General features: G+C 43.9%; 9 protein-coding genes across 9 annotated transcripts; 4 read left to right on the plus strand and 5 right to left on the minus strand.

The window, feature by feature from the left end:
• Window positions 1–35: 35 nt before the first annotated feature.
• On the minus strand, window positions 36–1,121 carry V1512DRAFT_271319 (N2227-like protein-domain-containing protein; the record flags this gene model as incomplete). Its single annotated transcript, XM_066917638.1, has 2 exons — window positions 36–562; window positions 620–1,121. The coding sequence occupies 2 exons, from the start codon at window positions 1,119–1,121 to the stop codon at window positions 36–38; spliced, it is 1,029 nt and encodes a 342-aa protein (XP_066771468.1).
• An 876-nt stretch (window positions 1,122–1,997) lies between these two features.
• V1512DRAFT_263317 (uncharacterized protein) lies at window positions 1,998–3,803 on the plus strand. Its single transcript, XM_066916468.1, has one exon. It carries the CDS (start codon window positions 2,049–2,051, stop codon window positions 3,654–3,656), a length of 1,608 nt encoding a protein of 535 aa, XP_066771469.1. The 5' UTR covers window positions 1,998–2,048; the 3' UTR covers window positions 3,657–3,803.
• Window positions 3,804–5,813, plus strand: V1512DRAFT_263318 (uncharacterized protein). The gene is made up of 2 exons (XM_066916469.1): window positions 3,804–4,002; window positions 4,055–5,813. The coding sequence occupies exons 1-2, from the start codon at window positions 3,933–3,935 to the stop codon at window positions 5,632–5,634; spliced, it is 1,650 nt and encodes a 549-aa protein (XP_066771470.1). The 5' UTR covers window positions 3,804–3,932; the 3' UTR covers window positions 5,635–5,813.
• V1512DRAFT_263320 (uncharacterized protein) lies at window positions 5,694–6,814 on the minus strand. Its single transcript, XM_066916470.1, has one exon. The coding sequence runs from the start codon at window positions 6,606–6,608 to the stop codon at window positions 5,751–5,753; it is 858 nt and encodes a 285-aa protein (XP_066771471.1). The 5' UTR covers window positions 6,609–6,814; the 3' UTR covers window positions 5,694–5,750.
• Window positions 6,815–6,966: 152 nt separating this feature from the next.
• On the plus strand, window positions 6,967–9,311 carry V1512DRAFT_263322 (uncharacterized protein). The gene is made up of 2 exons (XM_066916471.1): window positions 6,967–8,474; window positions 8,524–9,311. The coding sequence occupies exons 1-2, from the start codon at window positions 7,044–7,046 to the stop codon at window positions 9,100–9,102; spliced, it is 2,010 nt and encodes a 669-aa protein (XP_066771472.1). The 5' UTR covers window positions 6,967–7,043; the 3' UTR covers window positions 9,103–9,311.
• V1512DRAFT_263325 (histone deacetylase domain-containing protein) lies at window positions 9,098–11,177 on the minus strand (the record flags this gene model as incomplete). The annotated part of the gene is made up of 2 exons (XM_066916472.1): window positions 10,323–11,177; window positions 9,098–10,278 (listed from the first exon to the last, which is right to left on the minus strand). Coding segments are annotated over exons 1-2 (1,844 nt in total), but the record flags the coding sequence as incomplete, so codon positions are not given.
• A 57-nt stretch (window positions 11,178–11,234) lies between these two features.
• V1512DRAFT_263326 (uncharacterized protein) lies at window positions 11,235–12,158 on the plus strand. The gene has a single exon (XM_066916473.1). The coding sequence runs from the start codon at window positions 11,260–11,262 to the stop codon at window positions 12,127–12,129; it is 870 nt and encodes a 289-aa protein (XP_066771474.1). The 5' UTR covers window positions 11,235–11,259; the 3' UTR covers window positions 12,130–12,158.
• V1512DRAFT_225802 (coatomer WD associated region-domain-containing protein) lies at window positions 12,106–14,966 on the minus strand. The gene is made up of 4 exons (XM_066913835.1): window positions 14,769–14,966; window positions 14,590–14,674; window positions 13,072–14,533; window positions 12,106–13,025 (listed from the first exon to the last, which is right to left on the minus strand). Exons 1-4 carry the CDS (start codon window positions 14,784–14,786, stop codon window positions 12,167–12,169), a joined length of 2,424 nt encoding a protein of 807 aa, XP_066771475.1. The 5' UTR covers window positions 14,787–14,966; the 3' UTR covers window positions 12,106–12,166.
• Window positions 14,967–16,605, minus strand: V1512DRAFT_263330 (kinase-like domain-containing protein). Its single transcript, XM_066916474.1, has 3 exons — window positions 16,507–16,605; window positions 15,858–16,459; window positions 14,967–15,802 (listed from the first exon to the last, which is right to left on the minus strand). Exons 1-3 carry the CDS (start codon window positions 16,542–16,544, stop codon window positions 15,129–15,131), a joined length of 1,314 nt encoding a protein of 437 aa, XP_066771476.1. The 5' UTR covers window positions 16,545–16,605; the 3' UTR covers window positions 14,967–15,128.
• Between the last annotated feature and the right edge of the window lie 213 nt (window positions 16,606–16,818).

Here is a 16,818-nt window from a genome sequence, read left to right on the forward strand (position 1 = left end):
CCAAAAATAATGGTCAAAAACTATTTATTAGATTATTATTTTTTTCGAGCTACCCAACCCTCGACCCCGTAAAATCCATGCCATAAAGAATGTGAATCTGCAGTGTATTCGGCCTGTTCAGACCACCGCCTTTCAATAGTGAAGCCGAGCTGCGGAATGAGTTCAAGAAGTTCCTCAAGTGTGAACTGTACACGAGGCGCAGATCCGTATTTTAATGGCCCACAGTTGATCCATAGACCACCAGGAAGTAGCTGCTTGTGAATTGTTTCAATATAGGTAAAAATATCTTGAGCTGTGTCAATAAAAAATAGCGTCACGACGGCATTGAAATGTGAGGTGATTTTTGTAAAATCTCCAAAAGTTATTTTCAAATTCGACTTGGCTGTACCGGAAATTGGGATATCTGGGAAAACTATCGGACGCAACTGATCTGCAGCTGAGGTTTGATATGAAAACGCATGAACAGCAGGATAGAGAGTACAAGACTGTTTTGCCTGGTCAAGCACAAATAAGGTACCGAGATGCATTAAATGGGAATACTCATTTGCCTCAGTCGCAAAGCCTACTTACGTTAGTACAATGTGATGTAAGAACGCAAGCAACGCAAAAGCATCTGTACCAAGATGAGCAATGTCGTGAGCAAGACGCCCTACGCCGGCCCCAGGCACAAGTACCGATCTTGAAAACGGGTCTGATCCAAACTCAGTTGTGAGTGCTTCAATTATGTGTGGAAATGTTTTGCAGCGTTCAGAAGCACCCAATGCTGACCAGTCCCGTAAGAAATGGTTGAGAAGCTCAACTACTCTTGAGTGCCTTGCTGGCTTTGCATGTAAAAGCTCTGCTCGTGAGACGTGAAACCTTCGTTCAGCTAATTTGCATATACGAGTAGTAATCACTGCATTATCTGTTACTGCGCGATCGACATCATGTAATCTTTTGGAGTAGCCAGTAGCATTTGCCAGTCGCTGATGCTTTGCCGAAAGGTGTGAAAACAGCATTCGTCTTCGGTTTGCACTTGCAGTCATTTCTGGTACATAGTTTTGCAATGCAGCTACAGCATCTAACAATGCGCGTCTGTCATTATCGACATTACCAGAATTATTAAGGAATGCCCGAAGCATTTTGTTTATTGAAGGTAAAAGCAGTGAAAGCACAGTACAGATCAGTAAGATTAGTACGACAGGACGCACGAATCTAAAGCGCTCATTCTGTGAAGCAATAGAAAGTAACACGAGACCCACGTAACTGATTATCGTATTCTGACTGTTAGTATTGAAGAGGAGTCTGTCGCGCATCTAAATCACCCTCTGGCAAAAAAACAACGTCATTTTAGAAGAAAGCCTGTTGTGCCTGAAGATACAATAAACTCCAATTTACCCGGCTTAAAACGTAACCGCCAGTTTGCAGATGCCTCTAAGAATTTAAATCCACCAGCAATTGTACTGCCGTTGTTGGTCTAAATAACACTGAATGGGCCTGCGCAAGTTTTGGAAACGGACAGATACTCGGTCTGTGTTTGGCCCTCGTTTCGTTGCGCCGGTCGCTCCAAGACGAAGATTCAATTGGTGGTTTAAGCCAAAATCACGATTTACGACCAACAGAAAAAAGAGACACAAGAAAAAGGGGTTCTTATATAAATATATAGGGAAACGTGCTGGAAGAGCAGTAGCTATCGCGTCATTAACCCGTTCAGTTTTATCTAAAACCCGACGTATTCTTGGGCACTCAATAGCATTTGAATTTCCTTGGAGTAAAAGGAGTAAACGGGTTCCTCCTCGCCCTCGACGAATTCATTTTGAACTTGAATGGTGATTTCTGTTGTTATACTGCTGTTAGGAGTTTTTTTGTGCGCTCTCAACACTGCCTAATAATCGAGGACTGATGATGACTGAACATTTCGTACGCAACATGATTTTGAGTACTAGATAATACCCTAACCCCATTTTGTGGTTGAACGAAAGTGCTGTTTGGCTTTAACGTAATAAAGTATTCTATATATAATATAATATTGACCAGCTCTTCTGACCAGTTCGCTCTATACAAAGCAGATGATGGAAGAGTTCTATTCGACTACTGATTCTTCAAGTCCTTCAAACTTACACACAGATTCTGCCGGAGTTTATCAGTATATTGACCCAAATCATCCTCTAATTGTTCAATCCAATAGTAGTGCTCAATCAAATGCTGATGAATTGCTTAATCTTGATGCCCTTTCTGGCCCACTTGACGGAAAATATCCGCAGTTAAATCATCTGCAAGACTCAAATGCAGATTTTCTGCACGATCCTCAGCAATTTGGACTTGACTCTCACAACCTGCTTCTTTATCCGACCTCACCTTACATTCGAGCTAGGTCACCATCACAACTCTCAGAGTATACAGATTTTTCTGTTCAGTCCCCACTAAATCCACAAGATGATGCGGTTGCATCGCTGTTTAAATCGGCTGATGCTTCGCCACTTTTACAGGCAGCAGATGCCTTTTCGTATGATAATTACGACAGCAGTGGTTTAGTAGACAAGTTTGACTTCACGTTAGCTGATTCTTCATTAAGCTCATTCGACCCAGGAGCTAATTCGGTAGAGCATGTATACGATGGTTTTGTCACTGTGACACCTCCGGTCGAGGACCATATCAGCAGTACCGCCGTCAGTGGCAATGAGTTTGTTGTGCCACAGTTGACGATTTCAATGGACTCAGAAATACCAATATTTCAAAATCAAGCTATATCAAAAGTACAAGACGAGACTGCATTATCTCCTCCGCTTGCGCGGTACCGGCGGAGATCTCATTCAGAATCTGCGGTTGACCCCTCATCAGCAGGATTTAATACTGAAGTCTCACTCTTTCCTTCAGATCGTGGCCGTCGGTTGTCTGCTACTGGTCCTGCTCCCCGTCGCTTATCAGTCAACTCGCTTCGATCACCATCGCCTTATGCAGACCTATCAGATTTTGCATCTGATAACTCTGAAGACGAACGATCGCGTACTTCGTCAAGGCGAGGCTCGTCGTCTTCTACTCGAGAATACATGCTAGGTTTGGCTCAGACTACTCGCAGCGGTCGTCAAGCACCCAAAAATCCATCGACATTCAAATGTACACAATGTGACAAAACATTTACACGAAACTATAATTTGAAATCACATATGCGTACTCACGTAAATGAGCGACCTTATGTATGCATTCACTGTTCAAAGGCATTTGCACGACAACACGATAAAAAACGCCACGAATCATTACATTTTGGAGTCAAGAAGTTTGCTTGCAAGGGACAATTAGCTCACGGCATGGGTACTTGGGGTTGCTCCAAAGAATTTGCACGGGCTGATGCGTTGAGTCGGCATTTTAAATCAGAAGCAGGAAGAGAATGTATCAGACCGCTTATTGAGGAAGAGGCGCGCGAAAGGGCACATAACCAGGAGCTACAAATTCAGTACGACCATCTACGGCCCTATCCATCTCAATATTCTCAAAACTCATTGACGCCTAGTCAGTTCTCCGAAGCACCATCATTTACCACAGAGCAGAATGAAATTAACTGGCTTCCAATGGTTTTACTGCAACAGTATCCGACATTGTCGAAATTTATGGATAACAACACTGAAATTTCGGACAACCAGCTATCAGCCAGTGACTTGAGTGATAGTGAAGTTTAGAAGGTACTGTAATAGCGGGAGCGCTAGACTATGTATAAGTAGGGTATAGTGGCAGCAACTTGCTTGAAAGTTGCTCTAAGTAATTTTTTTTTATGGTATTTCGCGTTGTCTGGTTATTTTAAAATATAGTTTCATTTGGCTCCTTAGCCCAGCGTGGGGTAGATAGATAAACGAAGGGGCAACTCGCGAGTTGGGAGGAACGCGTAATTAGTGTGCAGCTCATCAAGCAATTTACGTAACCAGCCTAAACTCATGAACTAGCTCTAGCTCGACTTAATGTTTAAATACGGCTGGATTCGTGGCTGTGGGGGCATATCTGCTAAGCACAATGTTTCTGGATTATTCAGTATGTTGCAATAATTTTTGCCAGATTACAATACTTGCTAACCGCAGATTAGAAGCCCGCATTAAAGACACTAGACGTCAATCTGTGCCGCAATTTAATGAAGACCATTGCATCAGGCCTGTCGGTAATTTAAAGTATAGCTATAGCGATTGGGTTAGCTACATCGTTGAAATTGGCAAAGCTGATCAACACGTTCAAAACACAGATCCACTCTACCAGGCCTGTCAGCATCGTCCTTCTAGAGACGGTGCTTGGCCAAAGTTGTATTTCGATATGTTCGGTCTTAAGGATAATTATGGCATGAAACAGCCAAAAGCTTCAGTATCTTCTGAAAAGTCGGAGAACTTGGCTAGTACTACTGACAAGACTAACATGCCTTCTGGATATCCCGTCAAGATTGTCATGAAGGATGAACAAGTTACAAATCCGGACACAGACGTTCATACTGATGAGGTGATTTTTATGCCAGGAGCTAGTGCTCTTGAGTCTAAATTACCTTCCAAAGCCGATAGTGTTGAGACTCAAAATTCTGTCTCCGTGGACACTACTGCCGAGAATGCTGTAAAAACTCCAGTCGCCTTTGAGAAGATCCTAGAAGCTGGAAAACCTCCTAAAATAGAAAATGAAGGTTTGGCTTCTGATTGTGATTCATGTCGCACATCTGGCGAAGAAATATCCCAGCCACATATTGATGCAATTTCAACGCAAGCAGACACATTGTCTGGCGTGATCGTTAGCAGAAGTAATGCAGTGTTTTTGGAGCGCAGCAAGATTGAGTTGGTTTTGGAAAAATTATCAAGTCAGATATCTGAGAGTAACCGATTAAACCAGCATCGGCTGCAAGAAATTCAGCAATGGCCAACAAAATTTGCTGCAGACTTGGACAATACATACAAAGAAATGAAGGTTTTAATGAGCGAATCGGCATCGAGAACAGCTTCAATGGAAAATTGCATTCACAGCATTCAGTTGCAAATTCAAGCTTTAAACAAGCTTGTGTCCGATGCTGTTAACTCTCAGAACTTGAGAGATCAGCTGGTACTACGGGAAGAGCTCGTTTTAAGTACTGAAGCGTCTGTGAGCAAGGAGTTTGATAGATTGATTAGCAAACTTGCACAGCTAGAAGATGCTGTTAATCGTATGGCAAACAAGAGCTCCAAAATTCTCAATTTGACTGAAGGATTAGAGACTATTCATGATACTATTGCGCCATCGGACAGTACGCGTGATACCCTCACCAATCGGGAGTCACTACAAGCTAACTTGAAAATGGCTGTTGATTTTCGTGACTGTGTCAAAGCCGCAACGTTTGCTCCTCACTTCGGGTTGTGCTACGTGTATATACCCAAAAATGCAGTTTTGGACAACATCACACCGCAGGAATTGAAATTGTTTACATCAAACATTTCACGCTCAGAGCGGAAAGATATGAAAAAATTATGTGACAATGGTTGGGTCATTATCAAATTCAAGGATGGTGGCCAAATATTTCTCACCAAGCCAGCGCATAGTTTGCTTCACAGTTTACACTTGACTGCAAACCGAGCTATTGGTTTTTTGGTGAAGGTCGGATTGGGATCGTGTGTTGCAGCTGTCGTATCTCAGCAGTTGATTTGGACAGGGATATTTTAAAGGTTTATGTTTGGCGCACTACGGATGGAGTTTGCGGCGAAATACAAATTATTTGATATGGCGTAATCGTGTCATTGTAATTGTTTCATTAAATCTCTCATTTGATTACTGAACATTTATCTTCCAATAAGAGGAGATTGTTCTCCGGCCTCTCTTCGCACGTTTTCAAGTAATTCAGCAACATTCTCATTATTGTTACCAAGTCCTGTAAATCCAGAAGCAAACATGATAATTGTAGCTTCAATGGTGACAAGGGTAGCGATAATGATTGCAAAAATCCACTGTAGAGCAAATGTCTTTTCAAGAATTTGCGCAACAGCAAGACCCCATGTTAAAAAACTGGACGCATAAGCAAAACCCCAATCGGCGAATACTAATAAGGCAAATGTGGGTATGGCAAACAAAACCCAGATGAAAACGTTGGCAAAAAGACGACCAACAAGCGAGTGGCTATGAGTAGCAACAGCACCTGACCAGAAGATGCCAAACAATGTCCAAGCGAACGGCATGGCGCAAGCACCCATATGAACTGTCAACCACAGCGAAGGCGGAGTGAGTGTCTGAGTACGTTTTTGAAAATACAGCGATGCGGTGAACAGGAAGTTCAAACACATGACAACTTCAGCAACAACAAAATGGCCATGGGAAAAGAACATTAACCATAGAAAGTGCATGGTATTGAACGACACAACATACCATCCCGCCAAACCAGCCGCTTTCTTTGAATCATCTGATCCAGCAAATAATTGGTGCATGTACGCAATCTGGGCAAAATATGCTGCTGCCCAAAACAGTAGTAAGAACAGCACGTTTGGCGTAAACGCTGTGTGTTCAACATGAAAAGCAGCTCCTTCATAATCTCCTGCCACACCTCGACCAGACAGATAATAGAAATTGGTGATGATTGCAAGTCCAAAACTTACGAGAACACATGTTCGTTGCGTCTCCACCCTAGTTGGTTTCCTTACAGCCATTATTCTGTGATGTCAGATTTGTGCGGATTTGTTTATAAGACAGAGAAAACAAAAGAAGTACGAGACTAGTTCGGGGTATTTAACAGTCGGAAGGGCGGTGCAGAACTCATCACGAGACTTTCTAGATCAACGTCTTTTAACATAGTTTATTGCTTTGCATTTATTTTTTTCGATATTCAGCGGGGAAATTCTTGCGGGATCATCGTTTGCAGGATGAGCCGAGGCGGTGACGTAGCAGTGCAAGTATTGTGGGTATTGTGTTACTACACATGCCAGTTGTAATTAGGGCATAACTAAATAAACTGTAGTTACAAATCCCAACCCGCGATGATTTTGCTCAATCTCACAAAAACACAGACCCGAGCAAAAAAACACCGACCCAGGCAATTACGCGCCTCTTCCGCAAACTACAACTTCAAAACAAATATACGGGCCATGAGCTACGCGCGTCCACATCTCCACCACCAGCTGCTCAATCACCCGCAACAGCAGCAACAGCAACAACAGTCGCAACAATCGCAACAATCACAACAATCACAACAATCACAATCACAACAGTCGCAGCCACAGCAGCAACAGCAGCATCATGCTATGCCTGTCCTGACCCACCCTCTGCGCCATGCCCCTCCTAATGCTCCTCCTTCACAGTATGGCGGTCCTATAGGAAGTACAGTTGGAAATCCAGTTGGAAATCCTGGTCAGCATCAGCCTCTGCTTTCTGTGGCCCCATTACAGTCAGAGTCAGACTCGGCCGGAGGTGGAGGAAAGAAAAAACCATTACAGTCATGGGTATGGAATTATTTCACCAAAATGCAAGGTCAAGACGGAATAATGTATGCTGTCTGTCAACTTCCTAGTGCTGCCCCTGGTTCAAGAGCAAAATCAAGGCGGCAAGCTGGTGTTGATGATGACGAGGACGATGAAGAGGATGACGTTGATCTAGAAACTGGAATGCACAGCCATAATCGCAATAATAGGCAATCAATTGATTTTATGCGTGAGGTTGTGGGTACTGGTGGTACTGGCGACCATCATTCCGGTAATTCTCACGGCAATGGAGGTGGTCCTGGCACAACTGGAGGACATGACTCAAAATGTAATGCACAATACAAATATATTCAAGGCACGAAAAATTTGATTCGGCATTTGATCCGGACCCACAACATTTTTAAGACCACCGTTCCAGCGAATGCTCATGACATTGCGACTTTGGCTGTTACTTCTGCAAATCCAAATGCTAACAGCTATCCGTATGGTTCTCATCAGCGAAATGCTGCTGCGGCCGCGGCGGCTGTTGCTGCCAGTGCCGCTTCAGCAGATCCTCGATATTCTTGGATGTCGACTGATGCGCTCGGCGGCACTGCAGCCTCGGCGTCGTTCATGACGGCTGCTGTACCGTCATATATGATGCACGATTCTGGCATGTTGACTCCGACAACTTCAAATAAGCAAAAACATTGGGGCGACGATGAATTGGTTGCACTTTTGCAAGCTCATCATGATGTGCGCGCAGCTAGAGGCCTTGAAGCTGACTCTCTCCCTATAGATGATTTAGTGGAGGACACTTACACAGCATTCTGTGCCCAACAGGAGCAGTTAATGCAGCAGCAGCCACACCATCATCATCATAATGGCAGGCAAAGTGGCGAAGAGCCTGACATGCCTGACCAGATTGTTCGCAGACCACCGAAAGCTGTGTACGACAAACTTTATGGCTTAGTTTCAAGCTTCAAGTTTATCACGGATTATGAAGAGGACCGAATCAATCAAGAACGAATGGCCATTGGCACTGCTATAGCTACTGCAAAAAAACCATGGTGGGATCTCATGCCATCAGATCATCGCAGAATTCTTGGCAAAAACAGAGTATGTAATTTATGTAACATTGAAGTGTTAAAGTTTTAATGCAGTAAAGACATGGCTAAGCCGAACTGTGTACAACACGGTCGCGGTTTTGATGCCTCAATCGATTCTTCGGCGAAACGGAATGCGACCTTCACGGCGACAGCCAGGCGATGATATCAGCGATTTGTCTGACAGCGAACAGCTAGGTTTCTCTCGTACTGTGCCGGCGGCGTCCATACCTGCCGACCAGCACCAGCAAAGCCAGCAAGGCCCGAAACGAAAACGTTCACGAGCATCGATACCTTCGGTAGCTGCGCCAGGACAAATGCCACCCAATGCGGTTCCAAAACGTGCAGGTCGTAATCGAGCAGAGACATTGTTACGAACACTGGCAGACGCAATGCAAGATGCGAGCGGATCAGATGACGACGGTGATATTAGTATTGATAATGGTCTGCTGAATGTGACTAACCAATTGTTGTCGTCTGGCAGCACGAGGCGGAGTGAGGTACAACTAAATCCGTTTGAGCGGCAACTGCTTTCGGGACAAACTCAGCAGATGGATCTGTTGCGGACTTTGATTGAGCAGCAGACCAGGATGATGGGCGCTATAGAGCAAGCTCTGAGAAATGGAGGTAGTCAGGGTTAAATTCAATAAAATGTATTATAGGAACCCTAGTTACCAGTCTATACCCGTGCGCCAAGCATCAAGCTATAAAAATACAATAAAATACAGTAAAATACAGTCTAACTTATTCAACATGGGTTTCGTCGGTCGCCGCCACCTTCAGCTTCCCAAATTTATCTTGCATCTTTCTAGAAACCAATGGTGACGCGGTCTTGCTGCTTTCGTTGTAAGTTGGGGTACCTTTTCGATTACGCAAAATACGTCGGCCGCCCGAAGAATCCACAGCATCTTGTGATAGTCCAGGTGTCGACGCAGCAGACACAGTCAATGAAGCTATTGACGATAGCGCGCCGTCTGACGCCATCGCGCGACCGCGCTCTATTCCGCCCACCACCCAGCTTTTGTTTACACTCGACATTTTGGGTTTTCCCCATCGCGTCTTGCAGCCTTTTTCCAGCTGTTTGACAATTGCCGGAGATGAATACTCATCGTTCCACTCTTGGCCCTGCAACCCCAGTAAATGAGCCATCACACCACTACAGATAGCAGCGTCAGAATATCCCCCTTCCAACATGGAAATTACTCGACCATTTGCGTGTTTGTTTGCCAATGAAACAGCATCTTTAGTAAACCGAAAGTAAAATGATGTCGGCACATGAACTCCATGCCGCTGCATTCCCTTATCCTCAAACTCCGACGCATCAAAGCCAGCGCTTAAAAATACTCCAGTTTTAACAGGTTTGTCATTTGCAGTAGCATCAGAAAGAAATTCTGATGCGCGCGTAAAAAGCTCAGAGTAGCGCGTATTGTACAAGCTATCAAATTCTTCCCGAGTGGAGTACGGCTCGAGGTGAATATTCCATATACACATACCATGAGCCATCAGACGCACAGACGAGTTTTTGATGTGCTCCGCCGTAGCATATCCCAGCTCAGTAGGAAAAGAGTTTACATCATGGAGTGAAAAGTAACCAATTTTAGGTCCTACTTGTTCAGGACCTGAATTGGTAACCTCAGTCTCAGAATCCAGACCGGCTAATTTCCAGCAAATGTCTTGACTTCCATCACCATGATGTAAGTCAAAATCAAGAATAACGGCGTGTGTCAACCCGTGCTTTGCTGCGGCATATTGGATAGCCACGTGTACATTGTTGATTAAGCAAAAGCCTGATGGCGTACACGGATGCGAATGATGGCCTTAAACAGTCAGACCAAGGCATCATCAAATCAAGCCAACTCACCAGGTGGTCTTATACTAACAAAACATCGATTCGTTGACGATGACGTATTGTCAAACACTCGATCGACTGCGGTCTCAAGGGTGCCAACAACGCCTTCCACAGCAGAAATTGTTCCTTCAGATAGATAAATGTCACCTGAATGCCAATCTTCAGGCACTTCCAGCTGGTTTTGATCTAATTTATCTTTCGACTGCATGCACAGCAACTTCAACTTTTCAGGCCAGCTCTTTCCGTGGACCTTTGTGACATGGGGCGCCTCATCCAACTTAGTCGTAGCAGCACATGTTTCCAACACGTAATTGTCAACACCTGCCAACACCATTGCTGCTCCAATTCCCACAGCACATGCGTTCAATCTCTGTGGTCGTTCGACAATTGACGCCAAATATTTTTTAGCCACCCATTTTCTAGAAAACACGTGCAAATATGATAATGGAGATAAAAGCAGCAGCGTTTTATTGGATTCATCAGTGCAAATGCCCTTTTCTTGTAAATTTAGCCCCGCAATCTGATCTGCAAGATCGTCAGGCAAAAATATGGAAGCTTCTTCTTTGACTGGAGTATGCGGTGTATCATCAGGAGCAAACCTCAGTGGCATTTGCGGCTGCCATACACGATCTTCAGCCAACCGCTCTGTCATTTGCTCAATCGTTTCATCCAAAAATGCTTGTTCTGCAGCTGAAATTGCACCATAATTTTGTTTGAATTCGTCCTCATCATCGTTCAGCAATTCTGTAAACGTAAACGACGGAAATGGTGCGTTATTCAAACTCATTTGCTCTGTTTAGGTTGTGATGTCATGAATAAAGAGGATCAGGAGTCGAGACGAGATGTTGCGGGCAAGGGCTGCAAAGACTTTCATGCGATGAGCATCACGTGACAAATGTAAACATATCACCCGCACTTGTCCGCGAAAGACACAAAATTACCCTTGCAAATGGCAACTCCAGGTATTTTGCATTTATACTGTTCTCGTTTAGTTGCATTTGAGTTTGAACAATCTGCTCAGCACGAAAATGTTATTTTCTTCATTGGCGGACTGGGAGATGGACTACTAACTGTGCCGTATTTGAGTTCACTTGCAGCAGCACTTGACAAGATTAGATATAGCACTGTGCAAATTCTTATATCTTCGTCATATATTGGATGGGGAACTGGTACCTTGAGTCGTGATGCTACTGAGATTGACGAGGCAATCGCATACTTTCGTAAACTTCGTAAAGGAAAATTCGTGCTGATGGGCCATTCAACTGGATGTCAGGATACGATGTACTATCTAACTCGGCACCACTCGTTAAACAAGCTCGATGGTGCTATTTTGCAAGCACCTGTATCTGATCGTGAAGCTATGCAGCAAATGTTTCCCGACAGATATGAAATGCTTTTAAATTACGCACTCGACCAAGCTCTACAAGGCAAGGGAGATAATGTTCTCCCGAAAGAGTATTCAGACCATTTCTTTGGAACACCGGTATCTGCTAATAGATGGCTTTCTCTTGCGCAGAAAAATGGTGACGATGATTTCTTTTCGTCTGATTTATCTGATCAGGACTTGAAATCAACATTTGGAGTTGTCGGCATTCCGCTCTGTGTACTTATCTCCGGGTGCGACGAATTCATGCCTACTGACTTAGACAAAAAGGCATTGTTTGACAGATGGCTCTCATTTGCTTCATCGCCGCTCTACGGACCTCCTTCTGGTGTGGTTGAAGAGGCCAGGCATAATGTGGGACAAGGATCGGGATCAAACTCAGAATCTGATCTTATAACATACGTTTCTGATTTCATTTTAAGACGCGTGAATTAAATAATGCCTGCGTAATCATTATACAAAAACTGCATTTTTATTCCGTAGCCTCTTCCGCATCTACCGTTTCGTTTTCCTCTTCCTCTACTTCTTCTGCTTCTACCACATCTTCTACCTCACCATCGTCCTCCATGGGCTTATTTTGCTCTTCCACTTCTTCTGCTTCTAGAAGCTTATCAGTGTACGTAAGCTTAAATAGATCCGCCTCTGGACTCCGGTTAGTCGATTTCAGTAACTCTGTACATCCTTCAACGTCGCCAATAGTCCACAAAGCACTGAAGGCAATGTTATGCACTCCAGAAGCAGCTGCTTTGGTCGCAACCCCCTTCAAACCCTCGACATTGTTTGTGCTTGTGTAAATCAGTAGCAACGAGCCGAGATCTGACACTGCCGAAAAACATTTCTCTGCCAATGCGACATCCCAATTCTGGAGTGCCATATCGCCAAGTGTTTTCCATTTATGATCTGACGTGTCAGCCTCGGCAATCTCCTTTGCAATCTCAAGGTCATCAAGGGACAGCGCAAGTTCAAACTTGTGGTCAGGGTCAGTTGAGATTTCAAGTGCAAGCTCCTTGTAGCCTTGACCTTCGAGAAAGCGTGCGATACGCGTCCTTTCACTCATAGGGATTTGCTCAAGCAAGCTGTCTGCCTGATCCATGTCTCCACGGAGCACGACAGTTTGATACTCAAGCACAGCAAGCGACACAGCGTATGAAATAACACCAGCATCTTTATTTGCAAGATACATACGGCCATCACGAGGAATATATCCAAGCAAGTACATTGGCTGATCGAAATGGCTCACAGTGTAGGTCTGCTCACCAACAAGGTAGTTAAGTCGGTTTGTCATGGTCGTATAAATGAAGCAGTCTCCAACCCATTTTCCTGTACGGACCCTTATTTGTCAGCCAAATTTAAAAATCCGAAATGGCCATAACTTACGACTCGTTGATATCGGTGACAACCTCAAAAGCTTCTTCAACACCTTCGTCCTCGTCCACCCGGTCGTCTTGCACAGCGGCTATGTAAGCATCTTTGGAAAATCTCAAGACGTAAAAACTATCTTCGCACGCTAATGCGACCAGCTCGCCAGAGTCAGACCAGTATACTTCAGTCGGAACGACATCAATGCGTCGAACCAGCATACCACTATCCCAGTCATAGAATCCAACCCAGTCGCTGCCTTTAACACCAAGCAGAGTGCCACCAAAAATGCCGTCAGATGAATAGGAATACTGTATGTGACCACTAGACATCTCTTTGAAATTCTTGTACACCTTAATTGATGTGGCACTTTCAAGCACGGCATAAACATTGCTGTCCTGAGCCCAGACAAACTGCATACCGGGACCAAACGACTTGTTTCGCCAGGCAAGAGCAGTAAAGATAATATACTCGCCATCGCCACAAACAGCAACAAAACGGCCGTTAGGGGAATGAATAAGCTGCGTAGGATAAATTTCAACCGAACCCAAATCCTTTTGCGAAAGCTGAATCAACTCTCCGTCCTTTATAGAATCTGAGCCTTTGATAACACTGCTACTGACTTCAGAGTGCTTGCTCCAAATAACTTTACCAGTCAAGTCCATCGAGATCGCTGGCTCTTCACGACCCATCTGCATAACAACTGATCCTTCATCAAAACCGACTGCAACCGCGTTACTACCCCTACGGTAGGAGACACACCATGCGCGTTCAAGACCGTAGTTCATAGTCTGCTCAAGCTTATACGTGTTTGCGTTCCAAACTTTAACTGTAGCATCTTCCGAGCCAGAAACGATAATGGGGAGCTCGGGGTGGAAGACTGCGAAGGACACGTTCGATGTATGACCTTCTAGAGTCGCGATACAGCTTCTGGTCTGATAATCCCAAATCTTCACCGTTTTGTCGTCAGAAGTTGTGATAATGTAGGGCTTGTCATTAAGTGGATAGTAATCAACAAAGTTAACACCTTTGGTATCATGAGCTTCCATTGTAACGTTGGGAGTTGAGGACCCAAGCGACCAAATCTTCACAGTTCGATCAAGACATGCAGACGCAAATGTGTTTGTATCTTTGGGGTTTATTGCAAGGGACATAACATAGTGATTGTGTCCTTCAAAAACCTGAATACATCGCCAGTCCTTTTCCCAGTTCCACAATTTGATAGTCATATCATCAGACGCAGTCAAAACAAAACTCTGCGTTGGATGAACTACAATAGCTCTAATATAGTCGGGATGAGCTTCAAATTGAGCAACTTTTTCGGACGTGTTGTAGTTGTACACTCGAATCTGGAAGTCATCAGAACCAACAACGAACCAGTTTTTGCGAGCAATAAACCGGCCAGCGCGAACAGGAACTTCAGTCACATCAAAAGTCTTGATGATTGTTTGCGTTTCGTAAGACCAGATTTGAACATTTCCTATGTAATTGACATCAGTATATAAAATTACCCCTGGCAAAACGGGTCCTACTGACCGCTGTAAAGTGTTGCCAGTATCCAAGGCTCTGTAGGATGGAAGTCAATGCCCTTGACTCGATCAGACCGTGCTAAAAGCTGCCTCTACAAAATAGTTAGTACATGCGAAGCAGCTGATTGGCAATGTAATGCTTCATTCAGTAGTCGGGAATCATGGCGACCACTCAAATACACATACCTTGATATCTAACCGCATGACTATCAACAAAACTTTTTAATCACTTATATGTGAGTTCTAATCTGATTGTAGAATAAGTGAAACTTTTGCTCAGAGACTCAAGGACTCTTTCGATAGTTGTGAATCTGTGATTTTCAGAGCAATGTCGAGGTATCCTCGAAGTATTCATTTGAAGCGAACCGCCATGCAACAAACTACAGCGCACTTAATCCATAATCGTATACTCCACGTAATTACATCTTTTGTGACTCCACGTATCTATATAGTACATATATGTATCCCATAACTAATTAAAACCACTAATTGAACACGAAATAACCACTATTAATACTTTCAAGAATGCAATTATTTTATATCAGATTAATGTGATAAGCCATCCAACCCAAACTCTAAATCACGTTCGAGACTGTCGTCAATAATCGGCTGCCCGCCAGTCACGGCATCATACATTTCGCTCGGTTTAGGTATATCTTCTGCCGCATCCATTTTTTCGTCTGGAATCCCAACTTTTTCTTGTGTACTCTGTGACATGGTGTGTGTGCGTCCTTGGCCGCCGAGCATTTGCTTTTGCATTTCAACTGGCTGTCGCACCAGTCTGCGAAAATTTAAAACCTCTTGCTTGATCATTTCCTTCATAGACGGAATGTCGTCAACTGCTTCAAAAGTGAAATCAAACGTAGTTGGACACGTGGGTTCATCAGAGGGATCATGCCATACAGCGAGATATGGATGTTCAAGCGCCTGTTCTACTGTGATGCGCTCTTCCGGATCAAACGCAAGCATTGTACTAAGTAAATCGAGCGCAAGGGGGTTCGCTGCTGGGAACAACTTAGAAAAAGGAACTGGGTGCATGTATGGCAAACTGCGGACATATTCTTGTGCCCTCTGAGATCCGATACGAGATAGTGTCTCATTTGACGGGGTACCTAGATATCGCAAAATCTGATTCAGTTGGTCAACATAATCATGACCTTTAAAGAAAGGCTTTCCGCCAAGAAGTTCGGCTAGTATACATCCCACGGACCACACATCAACTTAGGCATATTAGCGAAAGGCAATACAAAAAAAAAAGAAAAAAGAAAGACGTACTGGCTTTCGTATATGACTGAAATGACAACATAATCTCTGGCGCGCGATACCATCGAGTAGCGACATATTCTGTCAAGAAGCCGGCATTCTCCGCTGGATCAGTTGAAAATCCTCGTGCAAGGCCAAAGTCACAAATTTTCAATTCGCAATCCGCATTGACTAATAAATTTCCAGGCTTAAGATCTCTGTGAAGAACGTTGGCAGAGTGAATATACTTTAAGCCACATAGGATCTGATAGATAAACGACTGGTAGTGAGAGTCAGTGAGAGGCTGCTGTGAACGGATAATCTGATGCATATCACATTCCATTAACTCCTCATATAAATAAAGCTCATTGTAATTGCTGGTATCAACTATGTCCATATCATAGAGGCAAGTAATGTTCTTATGGCCACGGAAATGCGCCAGTAACTTCAATTCACGCAATGCACGCTTTGCTAAGATCTTCTTAGAAAATATGTTTGTCACTTTCTTAATTGCAACGCCAACAGCTTGTTGTGACTCTGTATATCGAGCGGCACATACAATTCCGTATGCCCCTTGACCAAGCTCTTTCTCGACTTGGAACCGTTTGTCTATAGTAAAATCTTGGTTCATAACCCTAAAACAATCTTAGTATAAATCAATGTGGTTGAACAGTATGCCAACCTATAGGTCTGACGCTCTATTGGGATTAAATTAGTCATGGTTGAATCTGGGTGATTGAAAAGATAAAGAAGCTGGAACTGGTCAAAAGGCCGATCCTTGGATCGTACGAAGGCACCAAAGGAGAAACAGCGCTCTGCGGCTTTTTACCCGGCCCACGCGGTCCTTGCGGCTGAAGGCGTAGATCTTGGTTCAATGACAGCTACGCATATCTTTAGATTGTTTCCGCTATTGTAATAATAAATTAAACTACTTAATGCTCTAATCGACACGTTACTCACAAATTCCTATGGTTTTTATTTTATAAGACGCTGT

Source organism: Lipomyces arxii (genome assembly GCF_038497795.1).
Source record: "Lipomyces arxii strain Phaff 12-163 unplaced genomic scaffold V1512scaffold_8, whole genome shotgun sequence".
Taxonomy (NCBI): domain Eukaryota; kingdom Fungi; phylum Ascomycota; class Lipomycetes; order Lipomycetales; family Lipomycetaceae; genus Lipomyces; species Lipomyces arxii.

What these genes read in the sequence shown, in the direction of transcription:
- V1512DRAFT_263330 (XM_066916474.1), bottom strand. Translation starts at nt 16,544, where the DNA reads ATGACTAATTTAATCCCAATAGAGCGTCAGACCTATAG. An exon ending in ATAGAGCGTCAGACCTATAG is followed by an intron (nt 16,460 to 16,506) that starts GTTGGCATACTG and finishes AGATTGTTTTAG; the next exon opens with GGTTATGAACCAAGATTTTA. An exon ending in TCAGTCATATACGAAAGCCA is followed by an intron (nt 15,803 to 15,857) that starts GTACGTCTTTCT and finishes AATATGCCTAAG; the next exon opens with TTGATGTGTGGTCCGTGGGA.
- V1512DRAFT_263320 (XM_066916470.1), bottom strand. Translation starts at nt 6,608, where the DNA reads ATGGCTGTAAGGAAACCAACTAGGGTGGAGACGCAACGAACATGTGTT.
- V1512DRAFT_263322 (XM_066916471.1), top strand. Translation starts at nt 7,044, where the DNA reads ATGAGCTACGCGCGTCCACATCTCCACCACCAGCTGCTCAATCACCCG. An exon ending in GAATTCTTGGCAAAAACAGA is followed by an intron (nt 8,475 to 8,523) that starts GTATGTAATTTA and finishes AATGCAGTAAAG; the next exon opens with ACATGGCTAAGCCGAACTGT.
- V1512DRAFT_225802 (XM_066913835.1), bottom strand. An exon ending in ACTGGCAACACTTTACAGCG is followed by an intron (nt 14,534 to 14,589) that starts GTCAGTAGGACC and finishes TCAATTACATAG; the next exon opens with GAAATGTTCAAATCTGGTCT. An exon ending in GTCACCGATATCAACGAGTC is followed by an intron (nt 13,026 to 13,071) that starts GTAAGTTATGGC and finishes CTGACAAATAAG; the next exon opens with GGTCCGTACAGGAAAATGGG.
- V1512DRAFT_263318 (XM_066916469.1), top strand. Translation starts at nt 3,933, where the DNA reads ATGTTTAAATACGGCTGGATTCGTGGCTGTGGGGGCATATCTGCTAAG. An exon ending in CAATGTTTCTGGATTATTCA is followed by an intron (nt 4,003 to 4,054) that starts GTATGTTGCAAT and finishes ACCGCAGATTAG; the next exon opens with AAGCCCGCATTAAAGACACT.
- V1512DRAFT_263326 (XM_066916473.1), top strand. Translation starts at nt 11,260, where the DNA reads ATGGCAACTCCAGGTATTTTGCATTTATACTGTTCTCGTTTAGTTGCA.
- V1512DRAFT_263317 (XM_066916468.1), top strand. Translation starts at nt 2,049, where the DNA reads ATGATGGAAGAGTTCTATTCGACTACTGATTCTTCAAGTCCTTCAAAC.